The 17536-nt window shown below is 56.1% G+C and overlaps 1 protein-coding gene across 1 annotated transcript; it reads left to right on the plus strand.

The window, feature by feature from the left end:
* Positions 1 to 7593: 7593 nt before the first annotated feature.
* Serinc2 (serine incorporator 2) lies at positions 7594 to 17385 on the plus strand (the record flags this gene model as incomplete). Its single annotated transcript, XM_013519725.1, is given in 9 exon segments — positions 7594 to 7755; positions 8236 to 8423; positions 8834 to 8913; positions 9227 to 9364; positions 9945 to 10114; positions 12171 to 12261; positions 12533 to 12674; positions 15415 to 15639; positions 16826 to 17385. Coding segments are annotated over 9 exon segments (1332 nt in total), but the record flags the coding sequence as incomplete, so codon positions are not given.
* Between the last annotated feature and the right edge of the window lie 151 nt (positions 17386 to 17536).

Below are 17536 nucleotides of genomic sequence, written 5' to 3' on the forward strand. Positions count from 1 at the left end.
GAGGCCGGCCGCGTCGCGCCAACTTGGAGCGGCCCCGGCGCGCGGCTCCCACGGACGCCGCCTTTGTGTGCGCCGCCAGCTCCCGGCCGCTCTCCGGGCGCCCTTCCTCTCGGGCTCCCTGGCCGCCTGCCCGCCTGCCTGTTTTCACGACTCTGGCTGCGCTTGTCCATTTGCATCCATCCCGGTACTTGTTTCTGAGGCTCGGTGCCTGTCGGGCTCCCCGCACGCCCCTCTGCTGCGTGTGTCGGACGCTCGCCTGGCACCCGCTTCGGGCCGCCCGAGCGCCGCTGGCCGAGGACCACCTGGGCCAAACTTTGGGCTGGGAGACCCGGGCACCGAGGGAGCCTTGGCTGTGCGCCAGTGCCGGGCGGGGTGGGGGCGGCCGGCCCTGCTTTGGGCCGCAGCCAGCGTGCAGGGGCTCCCGCGGCCCCCGGCGGGGCGGCCCCGCTCCCCGCCCCCTCTCCCGGGCCCCTTCCTCCCCGCTCCCTCTTCACAGCCGAGGTTCGTTCGGGCGGCTCCCGCCCCCTCGGGCCCCACACAAAGCGGGGCAGGGAGGGAGAGGGGCTCCAGCGGCTGCCGAAGCAAGCTCGGGGCCGGGTTTTCTTTGTCTCCGACTTGCGTGCGGTGCTGGGAGAGGGGCGCGGGGCCAGCGCTGGGGATGGCAGAGGGACTTTGTAGCCATTTCCTGAGCGTGAGCTCACGCGGGGCAGCGGAGGCGTGGGTCCCTGGACGCGACATCCCTCGCCTTCTCCCTGCCTCCGTTTCCTTCTGTGAAGTGTGGGTGCTTGTGAGTGTGTCCCGGACAAGGGGCCACCTGGTGCCCGGAATCCCTGCCTGCCAAAGTGTGCCAGTTTGGGCCGGTCTCTGCTCAGCCGGCCTACTTCCTGGTGCCTGAGGGAACCTTCCTCAATTGGCCCCATTTCCAGCTGGTTCCCCCTGCTTAGGCACAGGCCCGCGCGGGGGCGGGGGGGGGGTGTTGAGAGGAGACTGTCAGCCCCAGGTGCCTCAGTGTCCCCATCTGTAAGCTGAGGATGCTAGCAGTGCTGTTGGGGAGATTGAATGAGAAGTCTCCGAAAGCAGCCAGTGCCCAGTGAAGGTCCTGGAATACAGTGGGTGCTCGCCCCGCCCCCGGGCTATTACTGTGTGAAGAAAAGTAGGTGGAGAATTCCATCTGGGGAGAGCCAGAGCCAAGGCAGCAGTCTGAGTCATTGACTCCCACAGTGCGGAGGCCTGCCAGCCCAGAGAAGGTAGCTCACACGCCTGAGGCTGCACAGGGACAGGATGGCGGAACTGCACAGTCAGGATTAAGGTCTGGTTCCTAGGCCCTCTCCTCCCCTGCCTCCCCGTTGCCTAGGGACAGGGCTAGCCCAGGGTAGAAGTGTGAGGTGAATGAGCACTGCTGTCCCCGTGCTGAAGGGCCCTCCCCTTGGGGCTTGGGCTCCGACATGTACTGCCACCTGCAGCTCTGTGACATTATCACCCATTGTACAGATGCCCACACCAATAACGGCCACCATGTACATTTGTGGCACATGGCTGGCACTGGACCAGCGCTGCAGATATGTAAATGTCCGCCTCCTTTCACTCAATCCTCACAAAGATCTCAGGAAGGCAGGTAACATTGTTCCCACCCCACAGGTGAGGAAAATGCATCAGAGACGGCAGGAGATTTCCCCAGAGTCACACATTAGGTGGTACAGTGGGATACTGCTGGACAGCAGCAAAGTCCTGTTTCAGTGGTGAGTTATCCCCAGGAGTGAAGTTCAGATGGAAGGTTCTCGAGTGTCTTTAGGAAGAACAAACGTTTCTGGGTGCGTGGGCTGGCGAGGGAGGCATGTTTCCTCCCTCCTGTGACCCCATGCTTCTCTTGGTGTTTGCACAGCGCAGAAGGTGCCCTGGGTGGGGAGATGAGCTGTGTCGCTGGGGGAGGGCACCTGCACTCCTGGCGCTGGGTGGGGGAGTGTATCCCCCGAGGATTCTGGGCCATCTCTCTGTGTTGGGGCAGCTCCTGGGGTGGCTCAGCCAGTTATGGAGTTGTCTGTGAAGGCTGCAAGGTGCGTTCTTGCTGGGGACAGGTTTTTTAAAAAAATTGTGACACACATTTGTATGCTAAAAGTTAATAATGTTGGTGCCATGGGGTGTCATCAGAGGAACTCTGCCTCCCATCCTTCCGGTCACCTCTCTGGGCCATGTACACAGCCCTGCCCTCTCCCTGCCCCTGGGGTCCTGTGCTCCACCTCCACCCGCCCTTCAGTTGGTGGCCAGAGGGGTGCTGCTAAAATGCAAAGCTGATGTCGCTCCTCCCCTTTGGTGGTGGCTCCCCGTTGCCTCTGGGGTGAAGTCCAGTCTCCCTGGCACAGTCTCCGAGGACATTGGATGCCCCTTCCTGTACAGATACAGCCACTCTGGAAACGCTGTGTTGACCGAGCTGTGCTAGGACCTCCTCTCTGGGCTGACTTCCTGCTGCTCCCTGCCCTGCCCTTTTCCTGTGGTAAACACAGATTCATTTTTTAACTTTATTTATTTATTTATTTATTTATTGTCTTTTTGAGACAGGTTCCCGCTATGCAGTTCAGGCTGGCCTTGAGCTCACTTTGTAGCCCAGGCTGGCCTCGAACTCTCAATGATCCTCCTGCTTCAGCCTCCTAAGTGCTAGGATTACAGGCATGCGCCACCACGGCCCAGCTCACAGACTCATTTAAAATGTGCCATTGTACCCTTTTGGTTTTGTTTTTTTTTTATCTTTTGGGGTGGGGTTTGCTGTCTTGCCCAGGCTAGTCTGGAACTCCTGGGCTCTAGGGATCCTACTGCCTCAGCCTCCAGAGTAGTGAGACTACAGGCATGTGCCACCACATCTGGCTTCTTTATGCCACTTTTAAATTGTGCGTTTCAGTGTCGTTCAGTACACTGGCATTGTTGTGCTGCATGACCACCACCCTTGGGTGCTTTTCCGTCTTTGCACCCCCTGGTAGCCACCGGTCTACCTTTTCTGTCAAAGAATTTGACTCTTCTAGGTTCACACGTTGTGTGTCCTTTTGTGTCTGGCTTATTTCACTTAGTATCATGTCCTCAGCGGTCATCCATGTTGTAGCGTGTGTCAGAATTTCCTTTCTTTTAAAGAGTGAGTAATATTTTATTGTATGTCTAGGCCACATTTCCCCTTGTGAGTAATGCTACTGTGTACATGGGTGTGTGAATACCTGAGTTCCTGCCCTCCTTCCTTTTGGAATACATCCGGAAAGGAAGGGCCAGTTTGTTTTAAGCACAACAAGTCAAAACTGTGCTCCAATTGAACATGATGGTGCATACCTATAATCCTAGCTCCTCAGGAGGCTGAGGCAGGAGAATGGCAAGTTGGGGGCCAGTCTGAGTAACTTGAAACCCTGTCTCAAAAATAAACAAATAAACAGGGCTGGGGAGGTAGCTCAGTGGTAGAGCACTTTTCTAGCATGCTAGCACTTTTCTAGCAACGTCCTAGATTCAATCCCCTTTATCGTAGAACAAGCACAAACTGTGGCCCAGTTCTGAGCTGCCTGTCCTACCCACCCAGTGCCTCTGGAGTGGTTCTGAGAACCTCTATTGCTAATTCTGGGGACAACTAGGAGAGAGTGTGATTGAGTGAGTGACACCTGTCCCCATCATGCCAAACTGCTCCGGGGGCTCCAGAGCTGTCCTGCCTCTTTGGGAAGGAATGAACTCTCTGTCACTGGCAGGTGCAAGCAGCCCAGGCTGGCCTTGAACTCGCAGTGACCTTTCCGCCTCAGCCTCCCAAGTGCTGGGATTGCAGGTGTGCACCACCACGCTTGGCAGGGTGATTTTTCTTTGGAAAGAGACTGGATTGGTTGAATGCCAGGACCCCAAGTCACTTTAAGGCTGTAAGGTCCAGGGCTTCTAAAATTCTGAGTCCTGCATTCTGGCCCAGGCCCTGGCGTGCTCAGGGCTTTTCCACCACTGCCTTTCTGGGTACGGGTGCAGGTGTGCGGTGTGGGTGCAGGTGCAGGTACAGGTGGGGAAGTGGGGATGGCCTTGATCTCAGGGCAGGACCAGTTCTGCGCTCTGCCTGGGCCTTTCCCACGGCCTCACGAGCCCTGGCCCACGTTGCCCTGCGGCCTGGTGACTCAGCTTTCCCCCTCCATAACTTTCTGAGGTGTGAGTGGGCCGCCGCTGTCCCCAGGTGCTGGACATGTGGGTTACTTTGGCAGCTTCTTGAGATTCTAATAAGCTCACAAAACCTAAGACTTGGTTCCTATTTTAGTTGTTTCTGCAAAATCTCAATCTTTTTACATTTGTAAACTCAGCTGAACTGTGATATAATTTGTACACTGTTAGATGTGCCTGTGTGGAATGTTCCCCAAACCCCTGTGGTATCTGCAGGCGTCTGGTCCCCTCAGTTCCTGCTGTGAGCACAGCCTGAGCACACTTCTGGGAGTCTGTGTGTGTGCGTGTGTGTGTGTATGCGCGTGTCTGGAGAAAGGGGTTCATGTAGGAGCTGAGGTGTGGAAGCAGCTGCGGCCATGCATTTTTCAGCTGCTGCCTGTCTCTGGCTGCTGATCAGCGCCGGAAGTCTGAAGTATCAGGTGCTAGGAACACCTGGATTTTGACCTTTATGAACCAGAGCGAATCGAAAGGCCAAGCTGGGGGAAGTAGGGCAGCTTTTCTTGTCTCAGATGTCTCAGACTGAAGTGGTAACAGGCCAGAGTCAGGGCTGGACTGGCACCAGGGTTGGAGTCGGAGCCTCTGGGCTGCTTGCTTTGCTCTGGGCAGGGTGGGGTTGTTTCCATCACTGGGCATTTCTAAGGGTGACTCCTTCATGGGGTGGTGGGCCGGGAAGCACTGTGGCTATGTGGGCAGAGCCTGACCCTTGCCACACAGACCTGAGTTCAAATCCCAGCCCCTCAGCTTCCTTTGTGATCGTAGTCATACAGCTTTTTTGAGTCTCGGCTTCCAAATTTGAAAATGGAAGGTTACAAAATACTTCATAATGTCAGTGAGGCATCACGTGGATAAATGCGTACCACTGTGTCCATGACCAGCCCTTAATATATGGTAGCCGTCACTTTGATTACTTGAATCTCAGCGCTGTTACTGACTTGCTGTGTGACTGCTGGTAAGCTTCTGAACATCTCTAGTCTAATATCCACATCTGTGAAATGGGGCTGGTAACCTGCTCTGTGATGCGGGCATAGTCCTTATGGTCAATAAAACATTTTTCTGCCTTGTTCTCTGCCAATCCCACGCCCACCCTGATGGCTGCGGGCTTCAGTTAGCAAGTGCAGGAAGTACCCAGAATAATTTCATTCCCCAAGTGTGTATTGCATTTAGAATCTACTTTGTACTTGGCTTTGTGTGTGAGAGAGATAGGTAAGAAAGAGCTTTTCCCCAGCTGGGCCTGGTGGCAGTGCCTGTAATCCCAGCACTCCAGGAGGCTGAAGCAGGAGGATCACAAGTCTGAGCCCAGCCTAGGCAACTTACTGACTTAGCAAGACCCTGCCTCAAAGTTAAATTAAAAAAAAAAAGATATATATGTGTATCAAGATTAAAAAATAAAAAGGGCCGTGGGTGTAGAGAATTGACAAGACCCTAGGTTCAATCCTCAGTACCGCCAAAACCAAAAACCAAAATGGGAAATAAAAACAAACAAGAACAAGGAAAAAAAGCAAGCAAGCTTTCCCCAGGCATTTTAGTCCAGGGAGAAGGCGCAGAGAGAGGGCAGCCGCACCTACACCCCATGGTGAGGGGCGTGTGGGGGAAGGTCTCCTCCAGGCTCCTTGGCAGAGCCCACGCTGCAGCGTGAGGGAAACCGCAGCGTGAGGGAAACCGCAGCGTGAGGGAAACGGTTCCCCCAGCCTGGTCACCGTCCCTGCCAAGGACGCTTGCCCGCTCCGCGTCCCTCCCCTGGCAGGCAGGGACTACGGCTTCGCCTTCATCACCAGGCCCTGCAAGTGTGTGTGTTCCACCCGCTGAAGCCCACTGAAGCCCCAGATGCAGGGCTTGTAGTTCTTGCTCTCCAGGCTCCGAGGTACCTGGGTGGGGACTTGGGACCGCAGTATTTGGGAGCATAGCATCTACCAAAGGGAGTCGGGTGCTGATCTGTTTCTGCAAAGGGTGGGCTGTGGACGGGGCTCCTGGAGGGGTGAGTCTTTGGCCACCAGCTGTGAATAGTGTGGCCTCACTCGCCCTGAGGAGCCAGGGCTGCCCACTGGGCCCGCGACCCACTCGGGAAGGGTTAGACCGCCACCTGCTGCCCAAACCTAGAACAGCCTGGAGGAAGTAACCATAGGCCATTTCAGTTCCATGCTTGCAAGATATTTACCATGGGCTTTATTCTCCTCCTCCTCTCTCTCCCCTTTCCCCTCCTTTTCCTCCTCTCCTCCCCCTCTTCCCGTTCTTCCTCCTCCTCCTCCTCCTCCTCCTCCTCCTCCTTTTCTTTTTCTTCCATCTTTCTTTTTCTTATAGCATTGGGCCTTAACCCAGGCCCTAGCACAGCTAGGCAAGCTCTCTAACACTGAGCTGTACCCTCAACATCTTAAAATTTTTTCATTTGGAAGCAAGGTTCTCCCTAAATTTCCTAACCTGGCTTGGAACTTGAGATTTTCTTGGCTCAGCCTCCTGAATACCTGAGATTATGGGTGTGCACCACCACTCCTGGCATGCTTGCTGTTTTCAATTTTTTTTCTTTTTTCTTTTTTGAGACGGTTTCACTGCAGTTCAGGCTGGCCTTGAACTCACTTTGTAGACCAAGCTGACCTTGAAGTTGCAGTGATCCTCTTGCCTCAGCCTCCCAAGTGCTGGGATTATAGGCCTATATTACAACACCCAGCTGTTTTAATTTTGGGGTTTTCTTTGTTTTTTTTTCCCGTACCAGGAATTGAACTCATGACCTTGCACTTGCCAGGCAGGCTCTGTGCCGCTGAGCTAAATCCCCAACCCCTCTGCTGTTTTAAATTTTGACATGTGTCAGGTGCTACACTAAGCACTTTATATTCCTTCAACAGATAGTACACAAACTCCTACTAAGTGCCAGACACTATTTCTGCTTCTAAGAATTGCACAGTGAACAAAACAGACAGAATCCCAGGTCCTACTGGAAAGGGGAGGCAGAGAAGCAAGTAAAATACAAGGCACATCAGACAATAGAGAAGTCAGTGGAGGAGAAGTAGTCTGAGGGGTTACGGTGTGGAGTCCCTGTTTGATCCTTACAGCTGCCTTGTGAGGGGTAGGTTCAGTTAGGATTCCTGTTTTATAGATGAGAAAACAGGTTCAGAGAGGTCGAGCGCGTTGTGTAAGGTCACACAGGCACTCTGGGCTGAGCTGGCCTTTGGGAGTTTTTTGTTGATTGTAAACTGCTCTAAGTGGGAAACAGTGACCCCCAGCTCTGTGTTTCCGAAGATGCAGCAGCATTTGAGGTAGGTCCAGCTGTTGCTTAGTGGCTTTGTAAGTCAGCAGGTCCTGTGTGACCCAGCTTCCTGTCCATCTTGGGCGTTCAGGGGTGACATCTGGGGAGACTCGGTGGGACGTGGAGACACCGAGAGGGCGGGTGGTGGGCGGGTGCTGTGTGGGGAGTGGCAGTGCCTGACGTCCCGTCCCCTGCAGGCCTCCTGCCTCTGCGGCTCCGCGCCCTGCATCCTGTGCTCCTGCTGCCCCTCCAGCCGCAACTCCACCGTGAGCCGCCTGCTCTTCACCGGCTTCCTCCTCCTGGGGGTGCTGGTGTCCATCATCATGCTGAGCCCGGGCGTGGAGAGTCAGCTCCACAAGGTGAGTGGCCGGGGCAGCGGGCCCAGCGGTCAGCGGGGTGGGAGGGGCTGGGTTTGCTGATGATCTGTGGGTAGCAGCGGTGGGGAGGAGGGCTTGAACCTCGTACTGGATTCTTCTCGTAAACCCTTGGAAAATCCTATAATCGTCGCTGGGGATCCTGTCTCCCCCTTCAGCCGGGCACAGGGCCGTCCCAGCGTGGTGTGCGCAGGTGTGGACCCGCCGGAGTGTGTGCACACGCGGGCTCTCAGACGCACCCTGGAGGCCCGACTGTAGCAGAGGGGCCTTGGACCCTGTTCCCCCAAGCCTCCGGCAGTGGCTCTGACTCAGTAGGGGGTGAAGGCCACACAGGGAAGCCCTGCTTTGACTGCAGCACGGCCCCGAGGCCTTGGGGTGATCCCCAGGTGGACTGTGATTGATCGTGGTCTCCAGGGAGCCACCCAAGGGCTTGGGCATCACACCGCTTTCTGTCTGTTTCCACAGCTGCCCTGGGTGTGCGAGGGTGCCGAGACGCCCGGCGTCCTGCAGGGCCACATCGACTGCGGCTCCCTGCTGGGCTTCCGCGCCGTCTACCGCATGTGCTTCGCCACGGCCGCCTTCTTCTTCCTGTTTACCCTGCTCATGATCTGCGTGCGCAGCAGCCGGGACCCCCGGGCTGCGGTCCAGAACGGGTGAGGGGCCGGCCCCGCCTGTGCCTTCCGGTAGCTTTTCTCCGCGGGGTCTCTCCAGGGATCACAGGTGCTGCCCTCAGACGCAGGAGCCACCGAGCCCAGGTGGACACGGCACAGGGAACAGTGCATGTGTTCTGCCCGTGTCTTAGATGTGGAGTGACAGTACGCCCAAGGTCCCGTGGTGCCGTCGTGACCCAGGCGGGCTCGAAACCAGCATCCCTGCTCTCTGGTTGCGTCTTTCCTCTTTGCCCCACTGGGCTTTTTCTCGGGGCAGAACAGACTTTCTGAGAGCCCGTCAGCAAATCTGTCCTCTGCTCTCCATCCGTCTGTCCCTTGGCGGGCGGCTCCGGGCCCTGGCCTGGCATCTGGCGGGCCGGCCTCTGCTCAGTGTTCTTGTCCCCCCACCGTAGGTTTTGGTTCTTTAAGTTCCTGATCCTTGTGGGCATCACCGTGGGTGCCTTCTACATCCCTGATGGCTCCTTCTCCAATAGTAGGTGGCTTGGGGGGCGGTGTGGGCCTTGGTGGGAGGAGTGTGGGGCTCTGGTTTGGTCCCTGGCCTGCTGTGCCCTGCCAGGAGGCAGCCGCTGGGGCTGGGACTCACGGCTTTGGGCCCTCAGGGAGAGGGGCCCACCAGGACCCATCCGTCCAGTGCCACCCTGTGTGCGTCTGCGGGGCTGACTCTCCCAGAGGCAGCCTCAGCGGCTTCTCAGTGTCCCCGGGAGGGCGCAGGTGGCTGGTAGACGGATGTGTGGGAGGGGCGCGCCCTGTCTCGGGCCCCAGCATCTCCTGGCCTCCCCGCACAGTCTGGTTCTACTTCGGCGTCGTGGGCTCCTTCCTCTTCATCCTCATCCAGCTGCTGCTGCTCATCGACTTCGCCCACTCCTGGAACCAGCGGTGGCTGGGCAAGGCCGAGGAGTGCGGCTCCCGCTCCTGGTACGCAGGTCAGTGCCGCCAGCCTGCCCTCTGTGGCCCGGGGCTGGTGAGAGCCTGGGGCAGCCAAGCCATCCGCAGCCCCGGGCCGGAGCTGAACCTGCCCAGGGGGGCTGGCAGGGAAGGAGGGGAGGCCAAGCGCAGAGCGTGTGGGGACAGAGGAGAGCAGACCGGAGTCCAGGTCCCTGAGGCAGTAGCTCTCATGGCCCTAGACATGCGGAGCCAGCGATGCGTGAGGTCCTTCCGGGTGCCCAGGCCGAGTTCCAGGGACACCTGGTGGTGCCGCCGACCCCAGCAGGATGGGTTCCGTGGAGCCCCTTGGGTCCTTGTGAGGGCGTGAAGGCGAAGGGCGCCCCTGGGTGCTGGTGTGGCTCCCAGATGGCCGGGCACCTGCTTCTCTTTCACACGTCTGTTTTGAGTTCATCGCTTTGGTGCTGGGTCCCCTTCGCACAGTGAGTGAGTGATCTGAGCTCGCAAGGTCCTGGGGGAAGACAGTGACGCCACTCGGGAGCGAGGACACTGAGGATTGTGAGGGAGCAGGGCCCCGGTGCCCGCTGCCCCATGAGCCGGTGTCCCCGCCCCTCCACCCAGGCCTCTTCTTCTTCACCCTGCTCTTCTACGCGCTGTCTATCGCGGCCGTGGCGCTGCTCTTCGTCTACTACACCCATCCCGGCACCTGCCACGAGGGCAAGATCTTCATCAGCCTCAACCTTGTCTTCTGCTTGTGCGTCTCCATCGTCGCCGTGTTGCCCAAGGTCCAGGTGAGCTGCCCATCAGCATGGTGCCTTGCGTGGGGCATTCCTTGTAGGAACCATAGAGTCCGGCATGGTGGCGCAAGCCTGTAATCCCAGCACTCAGGAGGCTGAGGCAGGAGGATTGCCGTGAGTTTTGAGGACAGCCTAGGCTACATAGTGAGTTAAAGTCCAGCCTGAATTACAGATTGATACCCTGTCTCAAAAAAAAAAGGAAGGAAGGAAGGAAGGAAGGAAAGGAAGAAAGAACGAAAGGAGAGAAGCGAAGAGAAGAGAAGAGAAGAGAAGCCAGGACAGACTGTCCCAGGCATGGGCTGTGTTGTGGTTTCCCAGACGGCCTAACCTCAGCATCTTGGTTCTCACATCTGCATGCTCGGTGTATTTGTCGAGCGAGCCCCTGACTCACACACGTGTTAGACTCCTTGGTCCGTGTTTCAAGATGGGTCGGGTGGGGCGGCTTTCGTATTTGTCAAGGTGTCTTAACCTCTCTGTGCCTCCTCCACGAATATAAAGCAGGGATAAGGATACTAATACCTGCCATTTGGAATTGCACTCATGATTAACACTTGGAGCAGTGTCTGGCAGACAGGTGCCAGTCAGACAGAAGGTGCTCAGTTTACTGATGTCATTTGTGCTTTCATGCAAATGAGGAGAGTATTAGGAAGCCAATAGGAGTATTAGGAGCGATGCTAGGAAGGGTGCAGCCACGGTGTCCCAGAGGGACCAGTTGTCCTTCGGAAGCACCTCTGGTCCCCCTCTCCATCCAGGGGTACTTCCCAGTTCCACATACTGGGTCTCTAGGAAGCTTAGGGGGTCATTGGAGTCCAGCGGGAAAGTCCAGAACCTCTTCCGCTGGGAGCATCCACTTCTGGATGAGAACGTCGAAGACCAGAGTGGTTGGGTCATCCCGGCACACAACATCCGGGTTCATTCAGCGAGGGCCTCTCGAGGGCTCTGTGTACCAGGCCCTGGGCTGGTGCAGGGCACAGACTGTGAGGAGGAAGAGGAAGAGTGACAGTGACAGCTAACAGCTCTCAGCCTCTGTGCTGTTTGTCACTGGGCCCGCACACCATCATCCTCCCCACATGCCAGACGCAGAAATGGAGGCCCAAGGAGTAGAGACTCAGCCAAGACGCGTGGCTGTAAGTGGGCGAGCTGGGACCGAGCCCAGGCGGGCTGCTCTGGAGCCCGTGCCTGTCATCCTAGTTTCACCTCCTGTCTTCGCGCGTGTGGGGGGGAGGGTAAGGAAGGACAAGCACCAGGATGAGGCCACGCAAGGTGCCTTTGGGTGGTAAGGGTCATACGGAAAATAGAAGCAGGTGTGGGCTAAAAGGTCCTGGAGTGGTAGAACTGGGCTTCTCATGGCCTCACTGGGGGTGCTGTTTGAGGACTAAAGAGGGGTTGCCTGCTGGGAGATAGTGGCAAGGAACATGTCAAAGACAGTCACAAGCAGGCATGGTGCCACACGACTATAATCTCAGTGGGAGGCTGAGGCAGGAGGATTGCAAGTTCAAGTCCTGTCTGGGCAGTTTCAAGAACGGCTGGGGCTGTAGCTCAGGGCAGAGGCCCTGAGCTCAATCCCAGTGCCGCAAATGGGGCGGGGGCTGAGGTGGGAAAGGCAGAGTGGAGGAGAGACTGGAGACAGGGCGGCCTTGACTCTTGGGTGCCGCCCCTGGGGATTTTCAGAAGGCAGGAAGTGGGATAATCCAAGGGGTGTAAAGATGAAGAATGACAGCCCTACTTCTGGGTGCGAAAGAAGGTGGTGAGCCAGGTGTGGTACACACCTGTAATCCCAGCACTTAGGAGGCAGAGGCAGGAGGGTTGCTAGGAGTTCGAGGCCAGCCTGGGCTACAAAGTGAGCTCAAGGCCAGCCTGCACTGCATAGTGAGACCCTGCCCCAAAAAGAAAAAAAAAAGAGGGTGGTGAGTGACCTGGTTGGGTGGGTGGGACAGTCCTGGGGATGGGTGGGGTTTGGAGGAGTTACTGAGGGTTGGTGGGCCTGGGCTGGATGGGAGTGGGCTGTCCCCATCTGGCAAGGGTCTTAGCAGCGAATGGCTCTTGCCAGGAAGCCCAGCCCAACTCGGGTCTGCTGCAGGCCTCGGTCGTCACACTGTACACCATGTTTGTCACCTGGTTGGCCCTGTCCAATGTCCCTGGTGAGTATGGGCCCAGGCCCGGCCTCCAGGCAGCCTGCCGAGGGCTGGGGACCCTCACAGCTGACAGGGATCTCCCAGCTCTCTTGGGTCCCGAGTCTCAGTCCTTCAGGGAGGTGGGGGAGTTGTCTGGGCTGGAGTTGTCTGACTGTCATTTTGTCTGCCAAGTGCTGCCTGCTGCTGGGCCTGGTTGGCCATGTCTGTCTGTCTGTCTGTCTGTCTGTCCGTCCTCTGGACTGTTTCCAGTCCAGGGTAATGGTGTTCCTGTCCCCAGACCAGAAATGTAACCCGCACCTGCTGACCCAGCTCAGCAATGAGACGGTGCTGGCCGGCCCCGAGGGCTATGAGACCCAGTGGTGGGATGCACCCAGCATTGTGGGGCTCGTCATCTTTATCCTGTGCACCCTCTTCATCAGGTACTCGGGCTCTGGTCCCTGGGGAGGGTCCCAGTGGCGGGGGGCAGAGCCCTGGGAGCCGGGGCAGCACACTCATGGGTGCCTCAGCAGGCAGTGTCCAGCCCCGGCCTGTGCTGGTGAGGAAACCAAGTCCCTCCGAGGACACAGGTTTGGTGGGCAGCAGAGCGGGCTGCATCCAAGCCACCTCGACCCCAGCTCAGTGGGGTACAGACATCTGCGAGGTCAGGGAGGTCCTTGGACTGGAAACAGCAGGTCTAGGCTTTGTTTCTCACCTGTGGTGTGGCCTTGGGTAAGTGGCTTAACCTTTCTGAGCCTCAGTTTCCCCTTCAATAAGAGGAGGAGGGTGAGCTCCATGGTAGTGGAGCTGGCTATGATTCCATAATCTCCCCTGAGAGAAGGCAGCTTGTGCTGCTGAAGATCACATAGTGACATAACGACTTTTTTTTGTGGTACTGAATACTGAATCCAAGTAAAAAAGCAGAAAGCTACCTTTAGTTTTTTTCCCCCAAAATTTTATTTAATATTTACTTATTTATTGGGAGGCCGAGGCAGGAGGATCTCTGTGAATTTGAGGCCAGCCTGGGCTATATAGTGAGTTCAAGGCCAACCTGAGCTACACAGTGAGACTGTCTCAAAAAACCAAAAAAGGCCAGGCTTACCAGTGTACCCCTAGAATTCCAACACTCGGGAGAGTGAAGCAGGAGGATCACTAAGAGTTCCAGGCCAAGAAGGGCTACAAAGTGAGTTTAAGGCCAGCCTGAACTGCATAATAAAACCCTGGCTCAAAACACAAAACAAAACAAAACCCCCAAATTACTTATTTATTTGAGGTAAGGTCCCACTGTATACCCATGGACTTGCAATTCTCCTATCTCCTCAACCCCCACAAGTATTAGAATTACAGGTATGTTTTATGGAGACAGGGTCTCAGGAAGTTGCCCAGGCTGGCCTCAGACTTGTGAGCCTCCTGCCTCAGCCTTCTGAGGAGCTGAGATCACAGTTGTGAGACACTACACCCAGCTGCACTGTGACTTTTTCAAAGGGACATTTTAGCGGTGCTTAAGTGCTTATCAGTGTGGACTCTGGAGCCAAACTGCCCGCCGTTGACCCTGGCACCACCACCTTGCTAACAGGGTGATTGTGGGGAAGTCACTTAACCTCTCTTTGTCTTGCTTTCCTCACCAGGAAAGTAGGGATAAAAATAGTGCCTGCCTCACTGGATTGCCGGAAGAGTCACTGTGTACAAGACCCAGCATTGAGCTTGCCTAGGAGTAGGTGCCACATAGGTGCTGAGTACTGCTGCAGTAGTCTGATGGTTTGCACTGCCGGGGTGTGAGTGGCTGGCGTGTTGGTCTGGGATCCTGACTTGGTCTGATTGTTTACACTGACTCTGGCTGCAGTTTGCCTCCTGGGGCCCAGCATTTCCCTGGGCGATGGAGGCCTCTCTGGAGGGTGACTGCCCTGCCTTCCTCCTGCCCCTGGCTCTCTGTCCCTCCCCTCCCTGACAGATGGCTCACAAAGCTAGCACCTCCCTGGCTGCAGCCACCCTAGGGCCCTTCTGGTGCCCCAAGGTGCTGTTTGCTTTTAGTGTAGCTTTTTTGTTTATTTTCAGTACTGGTGATTGAACCCAGGCTTTTTATACTGAGTTACATCCCCAGCTCTTTTTATCATTCTTTATTTTGAGACAGATTCTCACCACACTGCCCAAGCTCAGATTTGAGATACTCCTGCCTCAGTCTCCCAGAGTCCTGGAATTATAGGCGGGCGCTACCGCACCTGGCTTAGCATAGCTCTGAAAGCTCAGCTCAAGCTGCCCTGTGCACCTGCTTCCTGTGGTAGTTGGAAGTCAGAGTTCCCTGAAGCTCAGCCAGTTTTGTGGGGTAGGGCTGTGATCCAGTGCTACTTTTTAATTTTATTTTTCTGAAATACAAGTTGGTTTCTCAAAACTGCATATCTCAAACTGTTAAATTCTGTTGAAGACATCAGAATGTCATCATAGAAAACCAATGACATACATCATAATTGTGACCGTTTTTTTAGTGTAAACAGGAAAGGAGGCAATTGATAAGTTACCTAAGACTAATAAAGTTAATGGTAAATGAGCACTATCAATTATCAACCTTATTAATTATTGTAGTAGCGCCCAGTCTGGTGCTTTATAGTACTAGAGACCCAGTATGTGTTTGTGGAAGTGATAAATGGACAATCATAACAACAGTGATTTGTGGGACTGGAGATTGAACCCAAGGGTGCTCCCAATCCTTTTTATTTTGAAATAGAGTCCTGCTAAGTTGCCCAGACTGACCTTAAATGTTGTCCTCCTGCTTCAGCCTCCCGAGTAGCTGTGATTATAGGTGTGCTGCACCGTCCCCAGCCGCCGTGACTGTTTAGTTTCTGCTCTGTGCCTGGCACAGCACTTGGATCTTCACATCATCATTCCATTTGGTTTTCCCAGCATCCCACGAGCGATGCCAGTATTCCCAGCTTTACAGATGACGGATTAGAGGCTCAGACAGGCTGAGTGTCTTATTCATGGTCACACAGGGAGTTAGGGTAGTGTTGGGTCAAAATGGTTTGTTAACTCCTGGGCCCAGTACCAATCCACCAGGTCCCCGGCCTTTGAGGTTCGGAGCCCATCAATGTGTAGCTCTGTGGCCAGTGCCATGGCGCAGTGGGCCACCACTACTCTCGACCCGCCTACCTCCGCGGCAGTGGCCCTGACCGCCTCCTCTCTCCACAGTGTGCGCTCCTCCGACCACCGGCAGGTGAACAGCCTGATGCAGACCGAGGACTGCTCCATCGCGCTGGAGGCCACGCAGCAGCAGCAGCAGCAGCAGGTGGCCACCTCTGAGAACCGAGTTTTTGACAACGAGCAGGATGGCGTCACCTATAGCTACTCCTTCTTCCACTTCTGCCTGGTGCTGGCCTCCCTGCACATCATGATGACCCTCACCAACTGGTACAGGTGTGTGCAGCCTGGCGGGCAGGGATGGCCTGGGGAGGCAGGCATCCCGCCCTGGCGGCCTGGTCCTGCTCAAGGATGGGGCCCTGGGGGACCGGGGTCTGTCTTACACCCTCCGCAGAGTCTGCCCCCAGCCTGCCGTGGTTTCCCTGCACATGCCTCAGCATCTGCTCACCGCCTTGCACCCTCAAAGTGACGAGGGGGCTGTCCCAGGAGGGGCCGGGCCTGTGCAGGGCCACTGGGCTGCAAATTGGGGGTGGGCCGTGGGGTCACATTTGGGATTCATGGTTTGGATTATAGTATGGAGCTCAGAATCAAAAGCACAAGGTCAAGAATAGGAGCCGTGAGGTCCAGCGCTGGGGTTGGGTCTGTATAGTGTCATAGTCTGACTGTTATTCAGGGCTATTTTTTTTTTTTTTTTTTTTTCTTTTTGAGACAGGGTCTCAATGTGCAGTTCAGGCTGGCCTTGAGCTCACTTTGTAGCCTTGTATTCAGGGCTATTGGGTAGCAGTCATTTAGTGAACACACACACACACACACACACACACCAGCAGTCATTTAGTGAACATACACACACATGCACACATACCCCGGGCTGGGTCATTTGGTTAAAATTGGTCTTGGGTGGCCATAAACCAGTATTGAAGTGGCAGGGTCAGGGAGTTAGGATTAGGGTAATTAAGTTCGGGAGTCCAGGCTAGGGTGTAGGATCAAGGATCAAAGTCAAGGTTAGAGAGATCAGGACTAAAGTCAAGAGTTGCAGGGTTGCAAAGTCAGGGACAAAAGGTAAGGTCCAAGAATTAGGATCACAGAATTAGCAGGAGTCTGGTCACAATTTCAAGGTCTAGGACTGGGACCAGGATCAGAATTGAGAGCTGGGTGTGGTGGTGCACACCTGTAATCCCAGCACTTGGGAGGCTGAGGCAGGAGGATTACTGTGAGTTTGAGGCCAGCCTGAACTACATAGCAAGACCCTACTTCAAAAAAAAAAAGAAAAAAAAGATCAGCGTTACGGTCAGAGTCAGATTTGTGGTACAAGACCAAGAGTTTTGTCCAGGGTCACAAAGCCAAGAGGCTAAAGCATCAGAGATAGGGACTAGAGTTCCAGGATAAGAGCCAGTGTGGAAGTCAGGGATCACAAGAAGGTCAGGGGCTGGGACCGAGGTCACAAGGAAGATGTGTGTTCCAGACCCGGCGAGACGCACAAGATGATCAGCACATGGACCGCTGTGTGGGTCAAGATCTGCGCCAGCTGGGCAGGACTGTTCCTCTACCTGTGGACCCTGGTGGCGCCCCTGCTCCTGCCCAACCGCGACTTCAGCTGAGGCAGCCCCTGCAGCCTGCCCACCCGGTGGTACCTTGGGTTCAGTGACAGCCCCTGCCTGCTCCCCACACCCCGTCAGCCCGGCTGAACTGCTCCCTGCAAGACTGGCCCCGAGCTGGGCCCCATCTCCGTGCCTTTGGGTCTGAGAGGCAGTGGGCTCACCTGAACTCCACTCTCCCGCCGCCCCAGACCACAGAGCTGCCTCTTCCTTCCCTGCCCGGTCACCCCCATGCCCCGTTTTAGGACAGAAGCCCCAACCCCACCCCAGGGGCTGGAGGAGAGGGGCCAGAGCCACACAGAGGGCAGCGAGCACGCCGGTGCCCAGCCCTGAGCCTGCTGTTCCCCACCCAGCCCCTTCCTGGACCACGTGCCTTAGCAAGTCTCTGAGACTTCGCCCAATAAACACGACTACGTGTGCCTGCCCACTTGCTGTGTCCCTCGCCCTCAGTGCAGGGCTGGAGGGGCGGGTCAGGCTGAGGGACAGGGGCCGGGGCTCTGCCTCCGGATTGTGGAGGGGCTGGGGGTTGAGGGCCAGGAGGAGGAGGGGCCGACCAGGGAGTGGGGAGTTGGGAGGAG

Source organism: Chinchilla lanigera, unplaced genomic scaffold (assembly GCF_000276665.1).
Source record: "Chinchilla lanigera isolate Chin_1 unplaced genomic scaffold, ChiLan1.0 scaffold00051, whole genome shotgun sequence".
NCBI classification, from domain to species: domain Eukaryota; kingdom Metazoa; phylum Chordata; class Mammalia; order Rodentia; family Chinchillidae; genus Chinchilla; species Chinchilla lanigera.